General features: G+C 41.8%; 1 protein-coding gene across 1 annotated transcript in view; it reads right to left on the bottom strand.

Annotated features, from left to right (window-relative positions):
- LOC311249618 (receptor activity-modifying protein 3) overlaps window positions 1–20,742 on the bottom strand; it is a 30,793-nt gene extending 10,051 nt beyond the window's left edge. The window contains exon 1 of the mRNA XM_084340807.1: window positions 20,384–20,742. Within this exon, the coding sequence (XP_084196933.1) occupies window positions 20,384–20,435 (52 nt within the window). The 5' untranslated portion in view covers window positions 20,436–20,742. The remainder of the gene's footprint in view (window positions 1–20,383) is intronic.
- Window positions 20,743–20,939: the final 197 nt, after the last annotated feature.

The following is a 20,939-nucleotide window of genomic DNA, read 5'->3' as shown; positions in this document are numbered from 1 at the left end:
ATTCACTACGGTATATAAAATAATCTTTGTAACACTACTGTGGGCTAATATTTCTGATCGACTGGAGCACATTGTTAGTGACACATCAGAGGTAAGCAGGATAATCTCTGCAACGTGTATATAATCCATTTGTGTGAACATTTTCATGATGGAGTAAATCCATTATTTGCGACGCACACTGTGTTTTCAATTTCTGTCCTTTTATTTCCTCAGATTTTGAGTTCTGTGGTGAATCTCCAGCAGAGGTGAAGAAAGAGAAACCCACAGAGGGAGTGAGAACCCTCTAAGTTCTCTGATCCAAACTCCTGCACACGGCAGCTCATTGTTGCTGCAGCGGGGTGCTATGAGTGACCAAAGCAAGACGTGCTGCTGCACAGGAAGGTGTATCTCCCTTTGAAGTGGCACGCTCACAAAGCGAAGAATCGGTTTGAAAGACGCCCCGCAGCAGGACACAGACTGTTACCAAGTTAGCACGCTAAATATAGTCTTCCCTGTTTGAGCATGTAGGGATGTTTTGAGTGTTTCTCCTAGTGTGTTTGTCGAGAATATCGTAGTTAGAACTACTCATAGAAGTGTATGAGTGGATTGTTGCTTGGTTTCATTTTATGTGTTCTATGATTTCACCCTGACAAGACTAAAATACAAATGGAAGGAACGTAGGAGGTTTTCAGACATTTTGTAAAATACGCTTAAGAGTTTGATGAGAACATTGATACCACTCTCATCTCTCACACACAATGCGTCAAACACAGCAGCCTGGTCAGTGTCCCTGCGCTTTAAATGTAATATTGTAGGTACTGTTGTGGTGTCACTTCTCACGCAGTAATATAAAGAGCAAGACGAGACTGAGTTGGGGGTGGCCAGAGTGGTTGGATGGGTCATACACTGGACCTTACCTCCAGAGACTGGAGTTCACATCCTGTGTGTGACCAGGAGTTAAGAAGTGACGCGTTTTTAAGTAATATGAGTCATGTCACTGACGTAATTCACATTACTGTAAGTTACTAGACAGAGCGTAGTTCCAACCAAGTAGTTTTTGTGCCTAAACATAACCAAACCATGATCATTTGACAACGTTAATAACAGTTCAAAAAGTTGTATTATGTCACAATATGCAAACTGTTAGTCAGTATGCCTTAATTTGAAAGTCTAACCGCACATAGCATATAACATATTATTGCTAACATGACTGCAGAACCTTTGACGTGCAAAACTGACACTATAGGGGCAGGTAGAGCATTATAGTTTGAAGCTTAAGGCCACTGACCAAGCTGCTGTATTTGGTGAGATGGGATGAGAACATGTTGGTTGTGCCTGTGTGCTTAATATAAATCCACAGCTAGCTTAGCATAAAGACTGGAAAACAGGGGAAACCTCTACATCTTAAGCTAACAATTAACACTTTGTCCTGGGGTTAAGCCAGCTGGCTAGTGGTTTTTCCAATTTAAGGGGGAAGCTGTACTAGCATTGGAATTGGCCGTGGATCATGTGTAAAATGTCGAGGGTGAAAATTCCTGATGAAATATTTCTGTGATTTGGGTCCCTTAACTGTGCCAACCTGTTTTTTTCTTTCTAAGCCGAGCAGAGTGCAGAACAAATGAGGTGTTTTATGGCAGAGCTGAACATTTCAGCCAGATCGCCGGTGAGTTGTGATGACCTGAATAAAAATTAATATGGCTACCTTTTGGGAATCATTATGCACCCTTTAATTTAAAGATTTGTGTCAGAAGCACACTTCTTTTAAATGAACCAAAGTCTGCAATATAATGGAGAATAGTGTCCTGCAAACAGCCTCAAATATATGCTTCAGTTAGCTTCATATTTTAATGGAAAATCTTCCCTCCTCTTTGCGACAACCAGCTGTCGTAGCTGCTGCTACTCCAGTTAGGGATTTACATTTCCCCATGTGCCAGTGAAAACCTTTGGACAACTGAACTGAACATTGTCCTTTATACTATTTATAAAGAAAAGAAAAGGCCTGCTAAGAGCAAGAATGAACAGGATTCTTGTCAGTGATGGGTTTTGACAAGAAAGGGGACACTAGTAAAAGCTTTTAGAGACCTTAAAAGGTAACAGGGACTCAGAACAAAAGGGGCTCTGAAGGTGACAGCCGGGTCACCCTCAGCTGGACTGGATGGGATTGAGAGCCTGCTCAGGGCTTTGCCTGAGAATCCCCGAGCTAGTGAGAAGTCACCAAGTCAAATCCATCCCATATCCCCAGACATGAAATCCAGTTTCCTGCCCTTTCTTCATAAGGGAATTCACAGACAGACGGAAAATCATTTCTCAAGTATTGCTCTGAACCAGACGTCTGTCTTTGTATCCGCTAATCAACACATCAAATCAAATGACATGGAAGACTGCACTCTAAAAATTGCGCTCTTTGAAATATCTCATCACTGACTTCAAAACTTGGCTTTCAGCCCTCTGGATCCCACAGGTCTTGCATTTCATTTCTCCTGACAATAAGCCTCATGCTGGCGAGTCCAAAAATAACACATCGTGGGTAACATCCAACATAAAGACATGAGCTTGAGCACATAAGCAGCTCCTGTGTGGCAGGAATCAGCAAAAACAAATACCCCGCCTGCACTCTTTAATAACGAGCCACTTACGGTGGCTCGAGCTCTGTGAGAACAACATTTCACTAAAGATTATGTCACAGGTTATTATGACACAACTTATGATAAAACATAAAAGTGACAACAGATCATAAAAACACACACAATTTACAAGCATTAAGCCCTGGTTAGAAGACTTAAGTGACCTACTGGTGATACAAAGATGGAGCAGCTCAGACAGCCTCACCATGCAGGCCAATGCGATGTGAGTCATCCTGCTGGGCCGGCTCAACCGCCAGTAAATGCATGTAAATGTTAAAGTCATCTAAGAACATATTGCCTGTTCCAGTATTCTCAGTAATCGCGTTAAAATAATTAAAAGCTGCTATGATAAATACTGTATATAGTGTGCTTTCTGTTATGAAAAAAAGTCCAACCACACATTTTGTACTGACGAGAAACACTAGAATGGAACAAATCAATCCTCACTCTAAATTAACCGATGACAGCCGACTCTGCTTCTTTGTCACCGCTTTGACGAGCTTGTTCACACTTTCATCCGGTTTCTTATTCCTGCTCGAAAATTCTCATACGCACTTGACAAATTTAGACCCTCCGAGGAGACTTGGTAGCGACTGTTTGTCTCCTACGTTATTAATAAACACAAGCAGGATGGAGGAACTGATGAAAATAACCTGTAGCAACAATCTAGCAGCAGGATTCCCTTCAGCGGGAGCTCTGCACAGCAGCGGGGGGGAGTTTGGCACTAAATCTACTATACCAGCTTAATGAACTGATTGAACATAGGCAGATCTGCAGTGAGTGAGTGTGTGAGAGAGATTTGGTTTGATTTATAGAGTGATTCATGCCAGAGGATGACTTAAAGCAGCTTGGTGCCTCTCTCATCCTGGTGTGTGACAGTTTGCCAAATCAGAAGCGCTCTAGATTTAGAAAGCAGGGAAAATATCAGTGAACTTTTTTGCCACTTGGAGACGGTGGGGAACGAGCTGTAAACATAACGCTGACATTATCACCTTGTAACTTGTTAGCAAATAATAGCCCTGGCAGATAAGCAACATTATCAATAATTCAGAGTTGTTTGGCCACCCGATGAATTTAAAGTAATTAATCAACAGTTTCCACAACAGACTTTTCTTGCCAAGATGCATCTCTCATATTTGTCAGCTAAATATGAAACTACTGCCAGCATCTGTTAGCTCAACTTATTTGTCCAAAAAGATAAAGAATCCAATCTGGTTTGACTTTCAATATAGTATAAATAAAGCTTGCTGACAAACATGTTGTGAAACGGTCACAGTCTGGTTAGGTTACGGTATTAAAACTGATTAAAAAATGATGATTGACACGGCGGGATCCCAGTGAGTAACAGAATAAGGTGTGACACATTGATCCAAAATGCATCCCCCATTTCCTACATCTGATATGTACTTGTGTATTTCTTTTTTTCTTCTTTTTTCCTCTGTGTATCTCTCGCTCGATGAGGGGGACGAGGCTCAACAGAACAGTGGACTACACGGCGTACAGTGCCAGAAACAGTCTGGGGAATCATGTGTGAAAATATGTCATAAATCTGAAGAAATACAGGAGGTCTGGTCTTCCAGGGGGAGGTCCTGCATATGACCCAGTATTACTCAACAGTACTGCACTAGGAGGGAGCATCCAGAAATGAAGCAAGAGGGGTAACTACAGTGTCAAACTTAGACATGTAGGGAAGCTGACCAGGCTGCTGTATTTGACGCATTTGGAGTGTGACCGGTCTTTTCATATTACAAGTAGGCATTTATGCAATTATTTATATAAAATATTGATTGAGGTTTGCATACAGCTTATATACCTGTATGGTATCCGTTTCACAGTCTAGAAAAGCATAGAGCTCTTCATCCGTAGCATAGCGGAACAGCTGAGACTATAAGCGACAAATTGCCCATAAGAGACTTCCAGCTGCATCTCCTCCCATCCCTCTGCAGAGAGGATGAATAGCAGCGATGCAGTTTATCTGCAGCGGACTTACAGGCTGTGAGCTGTAGATTGTGGCAATGCCATTTCAATTTACTGAAACCACGAGTATCCATTTGCAGTAGCTCCGTGTGTAAGTTGTTTCCGAACTGCACGAGCTCAGCTGCGAACGACAGATAACTGACTGCCTGTGTTCTTCGTATGGCGTCACGTGTTCTTCATATTTCACTGCTTGGAAAAAGTTAATTGAACATTTGAAAAAATAATCAATTTGACGTTCATTCATTCATTCACAGCTTCTCATTAGAAACAGTAATTTAATCTCGGGCTACTATAACCGACTGAATCGTTAAATCTCTCATCAGTCAGACGTGGGTGCATGGTTCTCATATGTGTACATTCGTTGAGCCGCCCCCCATATTCTCGTACCATTTATCAGGCCGTCTGATGCTTCTTCACTGAGGTTCACAGAGCTGTGACCGCCGCTGCTGCTGACAGCTGGCCAGGCGTCAGAGCAGCACACACGCAGAGCTTCATGCTAATGATGCCTTTCCTGCCACTGTGGACGGTGCTGGTCATGGATCAAGCCCGGCTCTTCACTATATAATCAGATCAGTTGTGATTATGAAAAAAGGAAAGTGACTGCATGTCAACATCAAAGTTTTATTAAACACCACAGTGCATGCAGAGAATCATGCTGGCAAATTAACATTTTAATAGTGTATTCAAAGAGCGCTCTGGCTTTGAACAACATGCATGGCTCCTGCCTTATCAGAGGGGTGCTTTAATTTGAAAATAAACTACAACTGCTATTTATAGAGTAATAACAGACTCTTGAAAAGCAAGCAGAAAATAAAGATGGAACAAAAGCTGGGATAATTAAGTGTATTTTTGGTCCTTGATGTATTGTATAAAGAAAGGAAGTACCCAGACTGCAGGATAGTCATTAGATTCTCTGCATGCGGGGGTTTAAAATTAGCAAAACACCAACAGGCTGCAATTATTATCTCCCTTCAAGCCTCTAAATCAAATCCACGAAAAACAGCTTCCATTTGAGGAGGTTGTTTGTACCTATAAGCAAGAATCTTAACGATTGTTGCTACGACTTGTCGATAAGGGCGAACAACCTCTGCACTCAGCCAGAACTCTGCAGTCAACTGACATGTAGCCTTGGCGCTACATTAGAACGGCATTAAACTTGTGTAAATTATGCAGGTAAAGCGGAGCTATTTTAAACTAGGAGCGGATTAGATCAAGGTGTATGTAGGTGTTACACACGTTCTGACAGCGTGCCAGTCGAGTATCCGCTCAGTTGGCACACTGTCATGCTGTCATCCACTGCCTGTTAGCTTGGCAAGATAAATATAGATGAGAGGAAAATAGAAGATGAAAGAAAATAGATGAACCGCCAGCACTGTCCAAACAGATTCACATCACAGGCACAAGTGGCAGGGCTCGTTTAACTACCTCAGCCTCAATCCAGGTCTGCCTCGTCGTCATCGTCATCACAACAGGAAGTTACCAGTTCAAGTAACTGTCAGATTTAATTGGAGAGGAGACGTTTTTGCGTTGGGCTGCACTTTTTCTGCAAATGGAACTTTTGATTTAATGACATTAGTTTAAACACATGGAGAGATTGAATAACGCATGCCGAGCAGGATATGAAGAAGGTCTTATCCAACTCTGTATCTATGCCCACAGCAATAATGTGTCCTCTGTTTAACATCTAATCTGAGACATTAAAAAGGGAAATAATTCAGGTGGCCCTTTGTCTCTTTCTCTTCCTGCTACACCATTTGTCTTTTAATCTTCTGCAGAAACAGACGGACCAAAGTCATGGAGAACCAGCTGAGGTTTCTACAGGCAGGGAGAAATGCACGCCTTCCTTTAATTAGGCTTTAATAATTAATAAGACAACTGTCACACGCTTCAAAATGTTTACATGCTTTAATGTTCAAGAAACACATTATCGTTCTCATATTGTCCATCGCTGCAGCACCTCTATTCGCCTTCTGTCTGAATGCTTTGTTTTTTATTGCCTGTCTCTTTAAGGCCCCTCCCTCCCAAAAAGCCTGTGCTGATTGGTCATCTCCCACAGGGCTAAGCAGGCACCACCCACCTTGTCTCTGCATGTAGAGAGTGTGGTGTTTTTGCAACCACAGCTGTGCTGGGGGCGTGGCCTGTACAGTTGTGACATCACAACCTTACAAAAGTCCTGACGGCTTGTTTGAAGGCAGCGCTCCTGAATACAGGAATACTGAATACTTTCACTCTCAAATATTCATATAGCGGCTAATCCTGCTTTATAAACAAAAAATAAATAAAAGTCCCACCTTCTACAATAAGTGACCTTAAAGAGCAGCAGTTATAGTGCTGTGTTGTTGTACACACCGCAGCAGTGAAGACCACTTTAGTGTTTTTGAGCAAACCGACACGTGAGGTGAATCAAGCAACAACTCTGCATGTCCGAACAAATTTGCAGCTCATTCTCATCTGCGAGCAGCATTCATAAATAAAACCCTGACCGCCCTCTCTGATCTTTGGAGAAGCTTTGAAGATCATTGAGTTCTTTGCTTTCAAGCTGACCACCACCCGTGTTCACCATCTGCACAGAAAAAAGCAAGCAAAGCTAGATCAATGAGAACACAAGCCTTTGAAGGAAAATGTTTGTTTTGTTTGTATTGCAGATGCCATCTAAGCCGGGGAAGCAAAGGAACAGAATGGATACCTTATTTTAGAGAAGAGGTCACGCGAGGTGTTTGTGACGCACTGACAAGCAGACGTTTTTTGTAGGAATCATAATATGGACAAGAGTTTGACAATAATAAAACAACTTAAAGGAGCTGCATTGACCTAAAATAATGGATTTTATGTTGCACAGAAAACCTTTATTTTTCACCTTGTCTTTAGGGAGATAAAATAATGTTGCTTTTACAATGGGAAAAAAAGTTATTCCTTTCTCCTCTCAGATCCAGGGGAATTCACAGCCCCTCAAACAATGACGGCGGTTATCCGACTGAGGTCACCGAGGCAGACAGCTACAGGGAGCTCGCTTTTAAGGGAAATTTTCACTCCCCCGACAGATGAGTAAAAATCCTTTTAACTACGGCGGACAGAAGCAGAGCTAAAGTGAATGTCAGGTGTTGAAGGGTGTGATGCAGAGAGTGTGAGGAAATTCTTAAAATAACACGTGAATCCATCATTTCTATTGTTACTTTAGCTTTTAGGACTTAATTTAATTACTTTAATCAAATTAAGCATGCTGAACAAGCAAAATCCGATGATAAGCAGCCTCACACACAAGTGTTTCCCAGATTCTTCCTGCCACACAGAGGAAGTTGCTACTTATCTCCCCTCTTCCTCCTTGAGATAGTTTATTTTCTCTGTGGCTATAAAGGATGCCAACATGTAGGAAGGAACTTTCCATCGGTTGTGTGCTCTGACACCATGTATTACCCCAAATACTGCAAGTGGATGCCATATCTACTGCCCTCCACTCAGTCTTCACACTCCTCAACAAACAGCTCCATCAGTTTGTTGACTTCAGTCGACTTGAATGAATGTAACCTTATAATAGTGATGCTAATCTACCAAAATTGGCATGTTGATATTTAATTAATCTTGGCAAGAGCTGGACAGAGATGAACCAAACTGGATGCAGGAGGTACAGCACTGTTTCCACGAGCGTCCCATCAGTTTGACCTTCCAGTAGTTATAACCCTTGACAGGCAGTGACAGACTGTCGGTCAGCCCCGTTATCAGCAGAGCTCTCTGACAGGAGAATGAACGACCTTGTAGTAGACCTCTAGTGCAAGAGGCCATCGTGGTGTCCTCTTTTGACAAAACAACAAGGAGAGGATGTTGTTGTGATAGAAACGCTGACCTGCTCTGGGCAAATTAGGTCGCAGACAGTCACTGCTACTTGTTGTTAGTTTATGAAAACAGATCTTTGCTCGTCCAAGTTTAAAAAGAGAGGAGAAAGAATGCAATTGGGTAAGAATATAATATTAACCAGATCTTTCCTCGTGTTGTTGTAAACTGTAGTTCTCTGTACAACAACAAATAAAACTAAATCTTGCAAAGGTTTGCTCAGTCTGAGAAATGTGTCTGTGTTTCAACTAATAGAAAGATATTAGAGTAGATGTATTGTATTTATAGTCCCTGCACCAACTCATTTATATCTATTAGGGTTTATCACTTTAATATCACTGTTCAATTATCATATTTTTTCTGTTGTTATCCCCAAAAAATGCTCCATCATTCATCATCCCCCATCAGGCATTTTCCTTTCAAGGTTGAAATGCTTCTGAGGTAGCATTTAGGCTATCACGCATGGGTAACGTAACAAAACGGTGGTCATGAAGGACCCACCTCCACACTGAAGGTCAATCCTAGCTGGCCGATATTAGATATTAAAGTGACATTTTCTACACACAGTGGAAAATGTGGTCGACAGTGAGGATGGTGGATTTTCCTGAGCAACTAAGACATTGTTTTTGCAGTGGCAAGGATTATCTTTGACAACGAATTAAAGCTGCATTGTTGTTTTTCTTTTCTTTATTGCTACTTGCTGTAAACAAAACATTGAAAAAAGAGAAATATTACAAAATATTACGTCTTCTTCAGGTTCATTTTATTTTGGATCACTACTAGAATAGGTTTACATGCTTTAATGCTCAATCAGTTTTCTCATACTGTCCAGTGCTGCAGCTCTGTATTCGCTCTCTGTCTGAAACGCTCTGTCTTAGCTCCTGTCTCTTTAAGGCCCTCCTCCAAAATACCCAGTCTGCTCTGATTGGTCAGCTCACGCATGCCTGAGCCAGCACTACTCACCGTGTCTCCAGTCAGCTCTGTCCTGTTTTTGCCGCCTTCAGTCAGTTTCACTTCTACCTTGCATATAGGCATATATTATGCAAATGTGTGACATGGTTGTACGATTATGTCATGGAATTAAAGGCGGGAGTACTGATGAGGCCTTTGAGGCAGTGTTTTCTGTGGGAGAGATGAGTTGAATTAAGTCTTTTTAACTTTCAAGACCTTATATATGCACAAGAACCTATATAACACAGTGAAGGAAAGGAGAAAATCGAAAAACAGTTCTCCTTTAAGTTGATGTGGCTAACAAACATTAGCGTGCATTTGGATTCATGGTGTGATAAACTGCTGTTTTCCGTTAATTTAACTAAATCGTGCACTGACTTGGGTAAAATCTTTGCTCAGTCTGAGAAATTGGTCAGTGTTTCAACTGTCACTGCTCAATAGCTTGTATTGTCTCTATTGTTATCCCAAAAAAATGCTACATCATTATCCCACAAATTGCATTTCTTTCTCTGGGCTGAAAATGTTCTGCGGAAGCATTAAGGCTATTATGGGTAAATAACTCTTCACTGGCACACACTAATAACTTATGAGAGTGAGATTCATTTTAAAACTGATTTTCTGTAGCTGTGGTCATGAAGGACCCTCCTTCATACTGAATGTAGATCCTGGCTGGCTGATATCAGATATTATATATAATATGTTATAATAATGGCTCATTCAATCCATTGTTAGGTAGATACTGTACTTTATACAATCTGCAAAAACTGCAAGTTTATAAATATATATATGTTTTTCTGGATTTTACATCGTCCTGATTTGCAATAGATTTTACGTCTTTATTTTATGTTTTATGTTGTTTATGTAGCCTTATGTTCAGCAAAGGTGACTGAAAGGTTTCATGGCAGTGCAGTGAAAATCATTAGAGGACACAGCTGCTTTTCCCTCTAAATCCTCTTCGTCTGTTGCTCTATCTATTCCAGCTGTTTCTGAGTCAACAGCGGTCAAGATTCCAATCTTCATACTAATTAAAAAACTTCCCAGTGTTTGATATGAAGGGGAACACTAACATTTTTACAGCACTACAATCTGTGGAAGCAATCTGTCTGGCTGGCACTGCTAGTTGTTTACACGTTTGCCAGTTCATATCCCACAAATATTACAACTTAAAGAACATCATATTAAATCTGGATGTGTCATCTGTCAGTGAGTGAGACGATGTTAAAATCTTGATTTCTCTCCAGTTGACCATCAGCTGTCTGCTGCTGCTCTGAAGCCTCAGCCTCGGTGACAAGCCTCAGATGTTTATCACATTTCCGAAAATGCCCACAGCCACGGGAGAGGCGAACCTGCCAGCCACACAATGTGACTTATTTAGATGTCCTCAGCTCAGTTTGAAGTTATTTTGCTCACGGACAAAAGCAATCACTTTCTTATAAACACCGGATTATTATTCACCTCCCGGCTGATGTGGCAGGTGAGGCGAACAAAAATTAATTCAGACGGAGAGTGAATAAGGGAAGCGATGGGAGAAAAAGCCATCGTGAAGGTGGAAAAAGTAGAAAGGGGGTAAATCTGGAGGGCGATTTGTGCAATAAAGGCAAAATATTTTATACTTCAGGTTTAGCACATGTTGCAACAGATTTGATTTTGATCCAAAACTGGTCCCGGATGGATAAAATAAACCACATTGAAGTTAAGTATCACTTCTTGGCTTGAAAGCCCAGAGGACTTTTCCTTCTGGCAGCTCTCAGTAGAAGTGTCCAGGCTGTGTCTGGCAGAGTGGACCCTTCCATGTCGGGGGATCTAATAGAGGTCAAGGAGGAGGGAGAGGAAGAGGAGACTGGAGAGTGACACAGATGTGCAAGATGGGGGGGGGGGACTCTGGGTACTTGGCAAACAAAAGCAGGAAGAGGGGGAGGAGGAGAGGTGGGACACTGGACAACCATGACGGAGAAAGACAGAAATAAAATGCCAGTGGCGGAGAAGAGAATCAATTATGGGGGACTTTCCGGAGAGAAATGCTCTTTTTTTTTTACCTATTACACTGTTTGTATGTGTGTTGTTGGGCGACAGACAGTAAGGTGGTGCAGCAGGTCTGCTTATGATTGCTGGGCTGTCGTTCGACAGCGCGAGGTGGGTGACTGTGAGGCTCCATGAAGGGCTTTTGGGATAACGGCTCTATATAAATGCAGTCCATTTACCATGTGGAGAGGAAAATTACAGCCAAGCTTGAGCGGAATAGGCCCCCGCGGAGAAAATCCATCTGTCTACGAGCTATCATGGCCTGTTTGAGCTGCTGCACTGAGCATCTCGTCAACATTTAGTCAGCGCTGGAGCATCAAAACGAAAAAACAGCGTCATTAAAAATGATTCTTTTTTAGCATTTGTCTTGTGTAAAAGTGTATTCATATGAGCGTTAACAGTTTCAGATGCAAAGCGCAGGCTGCTGGTGACAGATAAGGAGCACGGACACAGTGAATTGGCAGAATCAGCCCATTTTAAAAATTCCCAGTCGCTCTTCACTAACATAGATGATTAACCGGAAAAACAGCATTAGACAGTCTACGCAATCCAGGCTTTCATCAGTATTCCCCCGTGCACTCTTCAACTCTAGACGAGTGTTTAATATTAAAACATAAAAGCCAAAAAAACGGCCTAAAGCCACTCTGTATCATCCCCTCTTTGACAAACCACAAAAACAAGCTCCACTGGAACACTTGCATCCAACAAAAGGCAAACATTTGTTGTTTGGATTCACATCATGGCAGGCATTAATTATCCTCTTTATGTAGGCTTTTAGAAAAACACCAAATGCTTCGAAGAGGAATAACAGTCGCATGGCTACACAGACGAGGACGATGCTATAAATTTAGACATTCACTCGAAATGGGCTACTTTTCCCTTTCAGACGAATGAGCTGTTTATGTTCAGGGTTGGCACCATGAAATAAAGTTCACAACAAGCCCGTCTGCCCGATCATTGGGCCTCAATTTTCTGCCTCCTTAAGTCAAAATGGCAGATAGAATTGATGCATTTTTCCTTAAAGGTGCACTCTGTAGTTTTGGGGAAGACATTTTAACCAAAAGAGAAAAATATTCATTAACTGATTTTACTTTGTTTAAATGTGGCGGACGCTGCCACCTTTCTAGCATCAAACGGTGTTCTGGGGACCTCATTTTCCTCTGAGAACAGCTTGTTAATTCAGTTATATTTCTGAACTTGCATTATTACATCATTAATATTGTAAAAGTCTGTGTTTGAATTTGTTCTCCAAAATGACATAGTGCCCCTTTAAATGGCCAAACGTGTTGAGCCACAGCAGCAGTGAACACTTTTGTGCCATAATAATGCAGACCTCCACACAGCTGATCGGTAATAAAGGTGTCAACTTGTTTCTGGGCATGAATTACTCTCCTCCACCACAGTCTGTATGATAAAAGCCAGAGCACAGCAGAGGAATGCATTATCACTCCGATATGGCTGATGAACGGAGAGACGCATGGAGGTTGAGACGACTGACGTCTGACAAAAACACGAATACGTAAACAGGGAAGGTCACATCCTTCCGCACCTATTACCCCCATTAATCAGTGTAATTTAGAAAACACAGTGACTTCGAGGTGAGATCTACAGTATCAACCTCACTGTTTTTGTCAAAATCCATTAAGCAGCTATCTAATATAACCTGTTTCCTGCATGTAAAGAAACTGAGCAAAAAGGCCTTATTTCTGTCAGCGGTCTGACCAGCCGTGCCAAGGACCTCTGCCTCGGAGCCAGTCAGGACAGTGCCAACAAGCTGTTCATCATCCTGTCTGAGAGACAAAAGGGCAAGAGAGAAAAGACAGCAGAGGAGGCAGGGAGGAGGACGGACAGAGATAAATTCAGATTGCAACACCAAGTCAGACACTGTGAGTACAGACTGGGCTGTTTTAAGGTTATTAACATATCAAAAACCTTCACTGACATCTTTGTTCAGGTCCAACACCAGGGAGAACTGCAGCAACACCAGTGGAGTACAGTTAGTGGAAGTGTCTCTCTTTGCTGTCTAGTGTGTTAATTAAAAACTAATCAAAACTTATTCTGACTCTAATCCGGCTTCTGCATGAATAAACACACTGTCTGACTTTCGGAGCTGCGTTGCTTATGGAGCCAATCGGTGCTAAAACACATGAACCATAAAAGTATTGGTAATTTGAAAAATGTATTCAATTAGTCCGTCTTACATTGCTCAGTGTAAAAACTTTATAAATCTCTCAGCAGCAAGAGTCATTAGTTAGTTCATTTCCTCAGCACAGCTCTGTCAGCGCTGTCACTTAACGGCCTCCACACCCAACAGAAGACACGACGTTTATCAGGCAGCAGGCCTACAGTTTTAGAGGCATTTACCCAACATAAACAGCTAGCGTAACGTTAGCCTCGGTGTTAGCCCTCCAGATGTGCTGTCATCACAGTGAAGCCTACAAACCCAAAACCACTCTGGAATGTCGGGTTATCGGGGGGAGATAACGTTAGCACGAGCTCACAACATAGCTCCAAAGATAGCATGCGCCACACTAAACTCTCTTTAAGACAGCTAACAAACTGTCAAAGTAACAGAGTTATGTAATGAGTAACTGTATCACTAAAGTTCAAATTGTAATCCCTTACATTACTCTTTATTGTAACGCATATGAAAATCATTGGGATGAGAAGTTGGACTGAACATTGTTTCACTTTTTAAAAAACAAAGCCTGTCCCAACATCATTAAGATATAAAGAGATATAATTCAACCCCAACCCCATAATTACTTTAAGTAGGCCTAACTATGTTGACGCTATGAAATTGGTACAATTCATTCAAATAAAAGCAAGACAAAGAATCCAAACCTTAAATATCAAAAGAGTGCTATAAAATTGTTGGATGCACAATTTAAGACATGAGGGATCAAAACTGATATGCAGAACCAGAGATAGTACATGTACATGTACTGTACATGTTTTTCCACACTTGATTCTTCCTCCTGGCGCCTAGATTGCCCACAGTGCAACTCGACTGCCGACAGCCTGGTCCGATCTTTGTGTGCGTTAGTATAATATCAGCTAATGTAGCCTCGAGCAGAGATGACTACAAAACTACATCACCAACAACCGACATCACTTGAAGCGACTCATCAGATTTTACATACAACCCTTTCAGCACTAAATACTGACGGTTGTTCGCCTTCATTAAAAGCTGCTGCAGACTTCTTCTGTGGTGAGGAAATGTTAATAAATTGCTCTCCTCAGAGCACTTTTAACAACCTGAACATGAGTCAGGGTCTAGGTGTTAATGAAATGTCAATCTCAGCTTCAGAGTATTGACCAACAATTGATTCCCACAGGGAGCAGCAGATTACTGCCTAACAGGCTGGTAAACTGAGACGGAGTTGAGTATTTCCTCATTCAGTTGGTCTGACGGCTTCCACTCATTACATTGTGTCCGCTGTCGTCATGTGAACTACATGAAATCTCAGTTAAAAAAAAATGACTTTCTGCTCGCACGACTTCTTCTGTCAGTATAATTGCATGTGATTATGTGTGGCCCTCTGTCATCATTAACTCACTTCTGTCTATTATCTGTCATTAATTTCAGTCTTCAGACTCAGTTTTGAGTCACACATCCAATACTCAGTTTTAATGGTGCTCATTACAACCTTTTCTTTTCTGTGATTGGAAATCTGACGGGCCTTTGACAGAAAACCACCTCACTGTCAGATCTCTTATACTCTGATATAAAGAGACAACTAATGACCATTTGGCTCAACCTTTTTGCCCTCGTGCTTCTCCTTCCAGGAGTCAGTGCCAGTATATGACGTCTGCTGCGAATGAGACCAGATAATGAGGTTGTGTTCTCGCTGCTTCCTTGGACTATTATTTATCATAAGACATTCTCGTCTTGATTACTTTGCTGATTATTTACTTGAGTAATAAACTGATGGTTTAGATCAGAGGTACCTAAACTTTTTGTCTTGGGGGGCCAAAACTGAAATTACATGGTGGACCGTTGTGGATTGTTGTTGTACGTATGGAAGCCCAGAGAGGGGCTCTTATGTTTATGACTTAAAGGTGCAATATGTAAGAATTTTAGTTAAAAACATTCAACAATTTAACTTAAATTATCAACAGAATTTGACGAAATAAACAATTTGACATGTCAAAGACGTCTACGCATTGTCTTGCAGAGATATCTGTTGAAGTTAGCATGCTAGTCAGGTAGCTACTTTGTACCTCAAGAGATGGCGGTACGATTGTAAACACCAACAGCTCCCCCAGTTCGGGCAGAGCCAGCTTATACGACTGCTACCTGCACGGCTAACTTTCTTACTCACTAACGGCAGCTACACTTAGCAGCAGTTAGCGGTTACTCTGGTGATATGCTGCCCCCTACTTGTCTGAATTAGAGAAGTGACCAGTTTCTTACATATTGCACCTTTGAGAACAGTGGAAAAAAAGTTTTGCCAGGATAACCTTTCCAAGTTCCTTACATTTCTTTTTTTCATTTGCCTCTTGTTTCCTTAATTGACTGATTTTCTGCACAAATTTTCTTATATTTTGATTAAAGTCAAATACAGTTAGGGATCCTACACAGGCCTAATAACTCACAAAAAATAAAACAGCAGAAACATCTGCCAGGCCAAATCAAACCTTATGTTGGGCTCCACTCTGGCAGCCCTGGTTTGGATGATAAATGGTCTACACTACAGTATAGTGATTACAGTTTGGTCACAGACCAAGTAGTCTAAGCAGACTTCTTTAAATAGTGACTGAATGTTTGCCATGTTTGCTTTGACTTAACAAAATAAAGATGACTTAACTGACTTAATTCATTTGTTGTCAGCTAATCAGTTAATTGACTAACACCATCATTTACAGTGTGTTTCTGCAGTGTAGATGAAAAGAGATCTAATCTAAACCTCTCATACCTTTTTTAACCAAAACTTTTCAATAAGCAGCGTTTGGATGGAATACTAGTCCAAACAGATACTAGGTCCGTCTTTAAAGTCTAAAAGGCCTCTGCAATCTGTTGACCATATGGCACTCAGTCAGAAAAACACCCTCTGTTTCATGGAGTCAGCCTGACCTCAGCATTAGACTGTGATATGAGCAGGATGAGCGAGGAGACAAAGTTCAAGCCCCTCCTGGTGCATGAATCTTTAACAGGCAGCTGAAAGATTAATAATGCTCTTAACATGCTCGCACTGCAGTCGAACTACGGAGGAAGCTCAAATGTGACAGTGTCTGTGAATCAGCAGCATGTTTAAACTGTATATCTAAAGGCTCTGTTACACCAAGCATGTGTGCACCGGTTGTAACTCCAAAGGCAGGGAGGTGGTCATCCGAGTGTCAGATGAGTAGGTTGAGCATGGCAGAATAGATTACGTCCTGGATAATTTTATGATATTTAGCTGTGTCTTCATGCATTTGTAAGTGTAGCAAACACCAGAGGCCTCACAAGGTACTTTTATTGAAAATTTCGGATGGCAGATTTTCTAAACTCTGACTGAACATCCCTCCTCTCAGTTCATGTAACTTCTGTTGATGTAACTAGGGCTGGAACTATCCTATTCATTTCTTGATTTTCACCATTAAAACACACTTTTCCATTAAAGATAGGCACGAGCTCCTCATCGCCATGTTGCGTGCTGTATCTCACGTTGCATTATTTACAATACGTCGCCTAAGGAAATTTGAAATTTCTTTATGTTGCAACTTTATGTTTCTTAAGGTTCAATTTTGAATTTTATGTTGTGACAATGCTGTGTTTGTGGTCTGGTTATGTTTAAGAACAATAAAAGGTTGATTAGGGTTGGTAAAGATCATGTTTTGGCTTAAAATACCTGTTTTGGTTACCAGACACGTGGCTGGAAATTGTCTATTTAAAAATATCCAGCGGTGTCATGGCTACGAATGCTCGAACGCTTTGGTCCTTCATCAAACATTTCCAATGATTTCTCACTTACAATGTCGAAACACATTTTCGAACTGTGAGAGGTTTGGCAGCCTTCTCACCAGTGACACCACCACCATCCCCTCCACCTCCTAAACATGTATTATGAACGTGATATGACAGTTATAGGAGAAATATCATTATGGTACGTATGACAACATTCTATTCTGGCGACTGGGCGTCAGCGCCTCACATTTCTTCACTTAAGAAAATAATTTGCCTTAAAAGACTAAACTTGAAAGCATTTCAGTCCTGGAATGTGCAGGTGATAAACACCACCGTGTATAACGACATCCACGTGTGAGGAAACATGTGGACGTCAGACGCATGCACTGAAATGAGCTCAACACACTGAAATCCCCTCACAGGTCTATGAATAGTACTTTCCAAAAACATTTTCTTCACAACAATGTTTTCGTCAGATGGCGGTGGAACAGAAGCACCCCAAGGCATTTTCCCTCGCTGTGAGAGAGTATGAATAGCTGTTTATTGGGGTAAGCAGATGCTCCACAGTCAGTGGGAATCACTCCATGCAGATGGGGACCTTGTACTCTACTTTCCGCTGCATCCACCACTCCGGCCTCAGACTGAAAGCGACCATCAGGATGACTTAGTTTGATACTACGAGTTATGTTCTGGTTTCTTCTTTGAGCACAGTGGAATCCAACTCCCTTCTTCCTAGTGGGGGACCTTGATGGGAAACTGTTTTAGTCTAGACAAGAGCTATCACAGGAAACCACTGCTACTCTTGACAGCATGGGAATATAACCTCCTATTGCTTTGATAGCAGCAGCTGCTGTGAAATCACCCCATTTGTCATTTTTGGACACTCGAAAACACAGATGAAAGTCTGTTTGATCACAAATCTTTTTTCTCTGCTGCTTGCCATCACACTGGAATCGGCATTTTGAAAGACATGCTTCAACTCAGAGGAGGACCATCTGAGCTAGTTTTCTGCTTGGCCTTACAGCGCTGTGGGGTCACAGCTGTTACGTGGCAGCGATCCAGGGGAGTCCAAGCTGGAGGTCTTGGCAGGACACAAAGACCACATCTTCTTGTCTACACTTGAGCTATCATTTAATCATTTAATTTCAGGCAATTTATGGATTAGTTGATCTGATGAAAATTGTGCTGATCTATAAATCGTTTCTGTCTTTTTTCAAGCCAAAATGTGAAATATTTTCTGGTTCCAGCCTCTTAAATGTAAGCATTTGTTGCTTTTCTTTGTCATTTGTGACAGTAAATGAAGAGTCTTTGGGTTTTGGACCGTTGGTTGGACAGAAGAAGCAATTTGAAGACTCTGGGAAATGTTGTGAACTAAACCAGGGGTGCCAAAACTGAAGCTTAATGGTGGAGCACGGCCAAAAGCAAACACCTGCTGTGTAAATATGCTAAGTGGGACTACACTGTAAATAGAAGCCCTGAGAGGCAAGTGAGGAAAAAAAATCTTGTTTGTTCAAGCATGAAAATCAATCAATGAAGTTTTTCTCGACTGAATAAAAATGCTTCCCAAAAACTACATAGTGCACCTTTAAAGAGCATTTTTACTAAACAGCATGAACAGGCATTCATACTATATCCTACTATATGCTGAACTCTTTAAAAAGGCAAAGAGCTTCCTAAAACGTGTCGGCTCCACGCTTCAGGTTTTGCCCTCCAGAGACGCCAACAACAACAGTCCTCTACAGTCACAATAGGTGTGAAGAGTCTGAATTTGAAGTCTCGTTTGAACCACAGGGCTTGAAAATGAAATCCTGTATCACCGGTTTCAGACATTTTTTTCAAGACATTTGCTGGTTCTGGTTTCTTAAATGTAAGAATTGGATGCTTTTCTTCAACATTTAGGATATTAAATGAAGAGTCTTTGGGTTTTGGACTGTTGTTTGGACAGAAGAAGCAATCTGAAGACATCACTTCTGGCTCTGGGAAAACTGCAATGAGCATTTTTCATGATATTTTTCACATTTTATAGAGCAAACGATTAGTTAATATTGAAAATAATTGCTAGTTGCAGCCCTACTACACGCTTAACCCTTAAAAAAAGCCAAAGAACTTCCTAAAAGTCTGTTGGACTGATGCTTTCGTCATTTATCCACCCTCAGGTTTAACCCTCCGGAGCCTCTAGGTAAACAGCAATAGTCCTCTACAGCCACCACAGATTAGAGTTTTTTGAAGTCCTGTATCACCCGGCTCATGTGTCCACATGGGAGCACGGCAGGTAATTTCAATCAGTGTCAGCCCAAATATCAGCTCAACAACTGCTCCCTCAGGGCACTCAGCCGGCTCCACCGGCTCCTGGAAAGACTCGCTGTGCTGCAAACCAGCTCAGTATCTGAACTCCCCGTCGTCACTGAGTCACAGCACTGCTTCTACTCTGCTGATCCTGCTACAACCACACTCGTAGCTTCTACAGCAGAATATCAAGATTCATGCTTTTTGACTCTTCTCAATCAAGCATCACTCCGGCGCCAGGACAGAGCAGCAACGCAAACACCTGAGTCCCAACAACAGATCGAGTCATGTGCATGTTTCAGCGAGAGGGTTCACATGTAACATCATTTCATACATGATTTCATCCCTGTGCCACCAGTTAATGAGCCAGATCCACAAATTCCCATTGGCCACGATATAGGTCAGGTCTGTCCACTGGGGCGTGATGCCACGGTACATCACTGTATGTCCTCCTCTCACAGCATGCCCTGAGAGATGGGATTGATGTTCCCTGATACTTCTTAGCAATACTAATTATGTGCACTTTGCAACCTGACAGGCAGCGCCGAGGGAGAAATAATGTGATGGCTGGAGGCATGTGCAGCCACAGTAACACACTGGATCAAATGTGTGATAGCATGGCATTATGAACTGTTACATTAGATATGTGACTGGTGGGCAAAGTGGACAAAAAACTGCACACAGCAGGGCTTTTGTGTGCTGTGACATTTCTGCCTGTAATAACACTATCCATCAGTGTTTGGGTGAGTTATGGGGGGATGGTGTCAGTCCCCCTCACATGTGTTCTGCAAAATGGAAGATATGGAGCAATAAGAGTAATACTCACCTAAAATCCCAACAACAAAAAGTTTCAGCACTGCGAACTCATTTGTATCCATCACGCTGTGGGAATCCAGTATCACTTTGAATGAAACCTCAGCTGCAGCTCCGTGGGAATGAACATTTGTAGCGGACCATTATTAAGGAAAAATCAAATAAATCAAAAAAATTATCCCAAATGTGCAGGTCCGACTCCCGTCATGCTGTCATGAGTCGACAGGGATGAAGATGAAGGATTTGTAGAGAGGAAAAATAAAAATGATAATAGTAAAAGCGAGATCCCAGAGCGTGATGTGTGACTCGGGATGGTCGCGACCACTTCTCCTGTGAGGAGTCAGAGCTCAGGACCAGTCCCGCTGTCCTGCATCCTCCGTGGGAGGAGGAGGAGGAGGAGGAGGAGGGAGGAGGAGGTTTACTGAATAACTGCGCGCACTTAATCCCTTTCATTCCCCCGTTCATTCCCATTTAAATGTGAGATAATATACACAGCTTTACGCACGGAGCCAAAGGGGAATCCAGCAAACGCGCCAATGAAATGGTCACAAGGCAGTTTTCTCTTTAAT

This window comes from Pagrus pagrus (genome assembly GCF_965226575.1).
Source record: "Pagrus pagrus genome assembly, chromosome: 20".
NCBI lineage: Eukaryota > Metazoa > Chordata > Actinopteri > Spariformes > Sparidae > Pagrus > Pagrus pagrus.
Note: the sequence above shows the minus strand (reverse complement) of the source record. Positions and strands in the feature narration are given on the sequence as shown.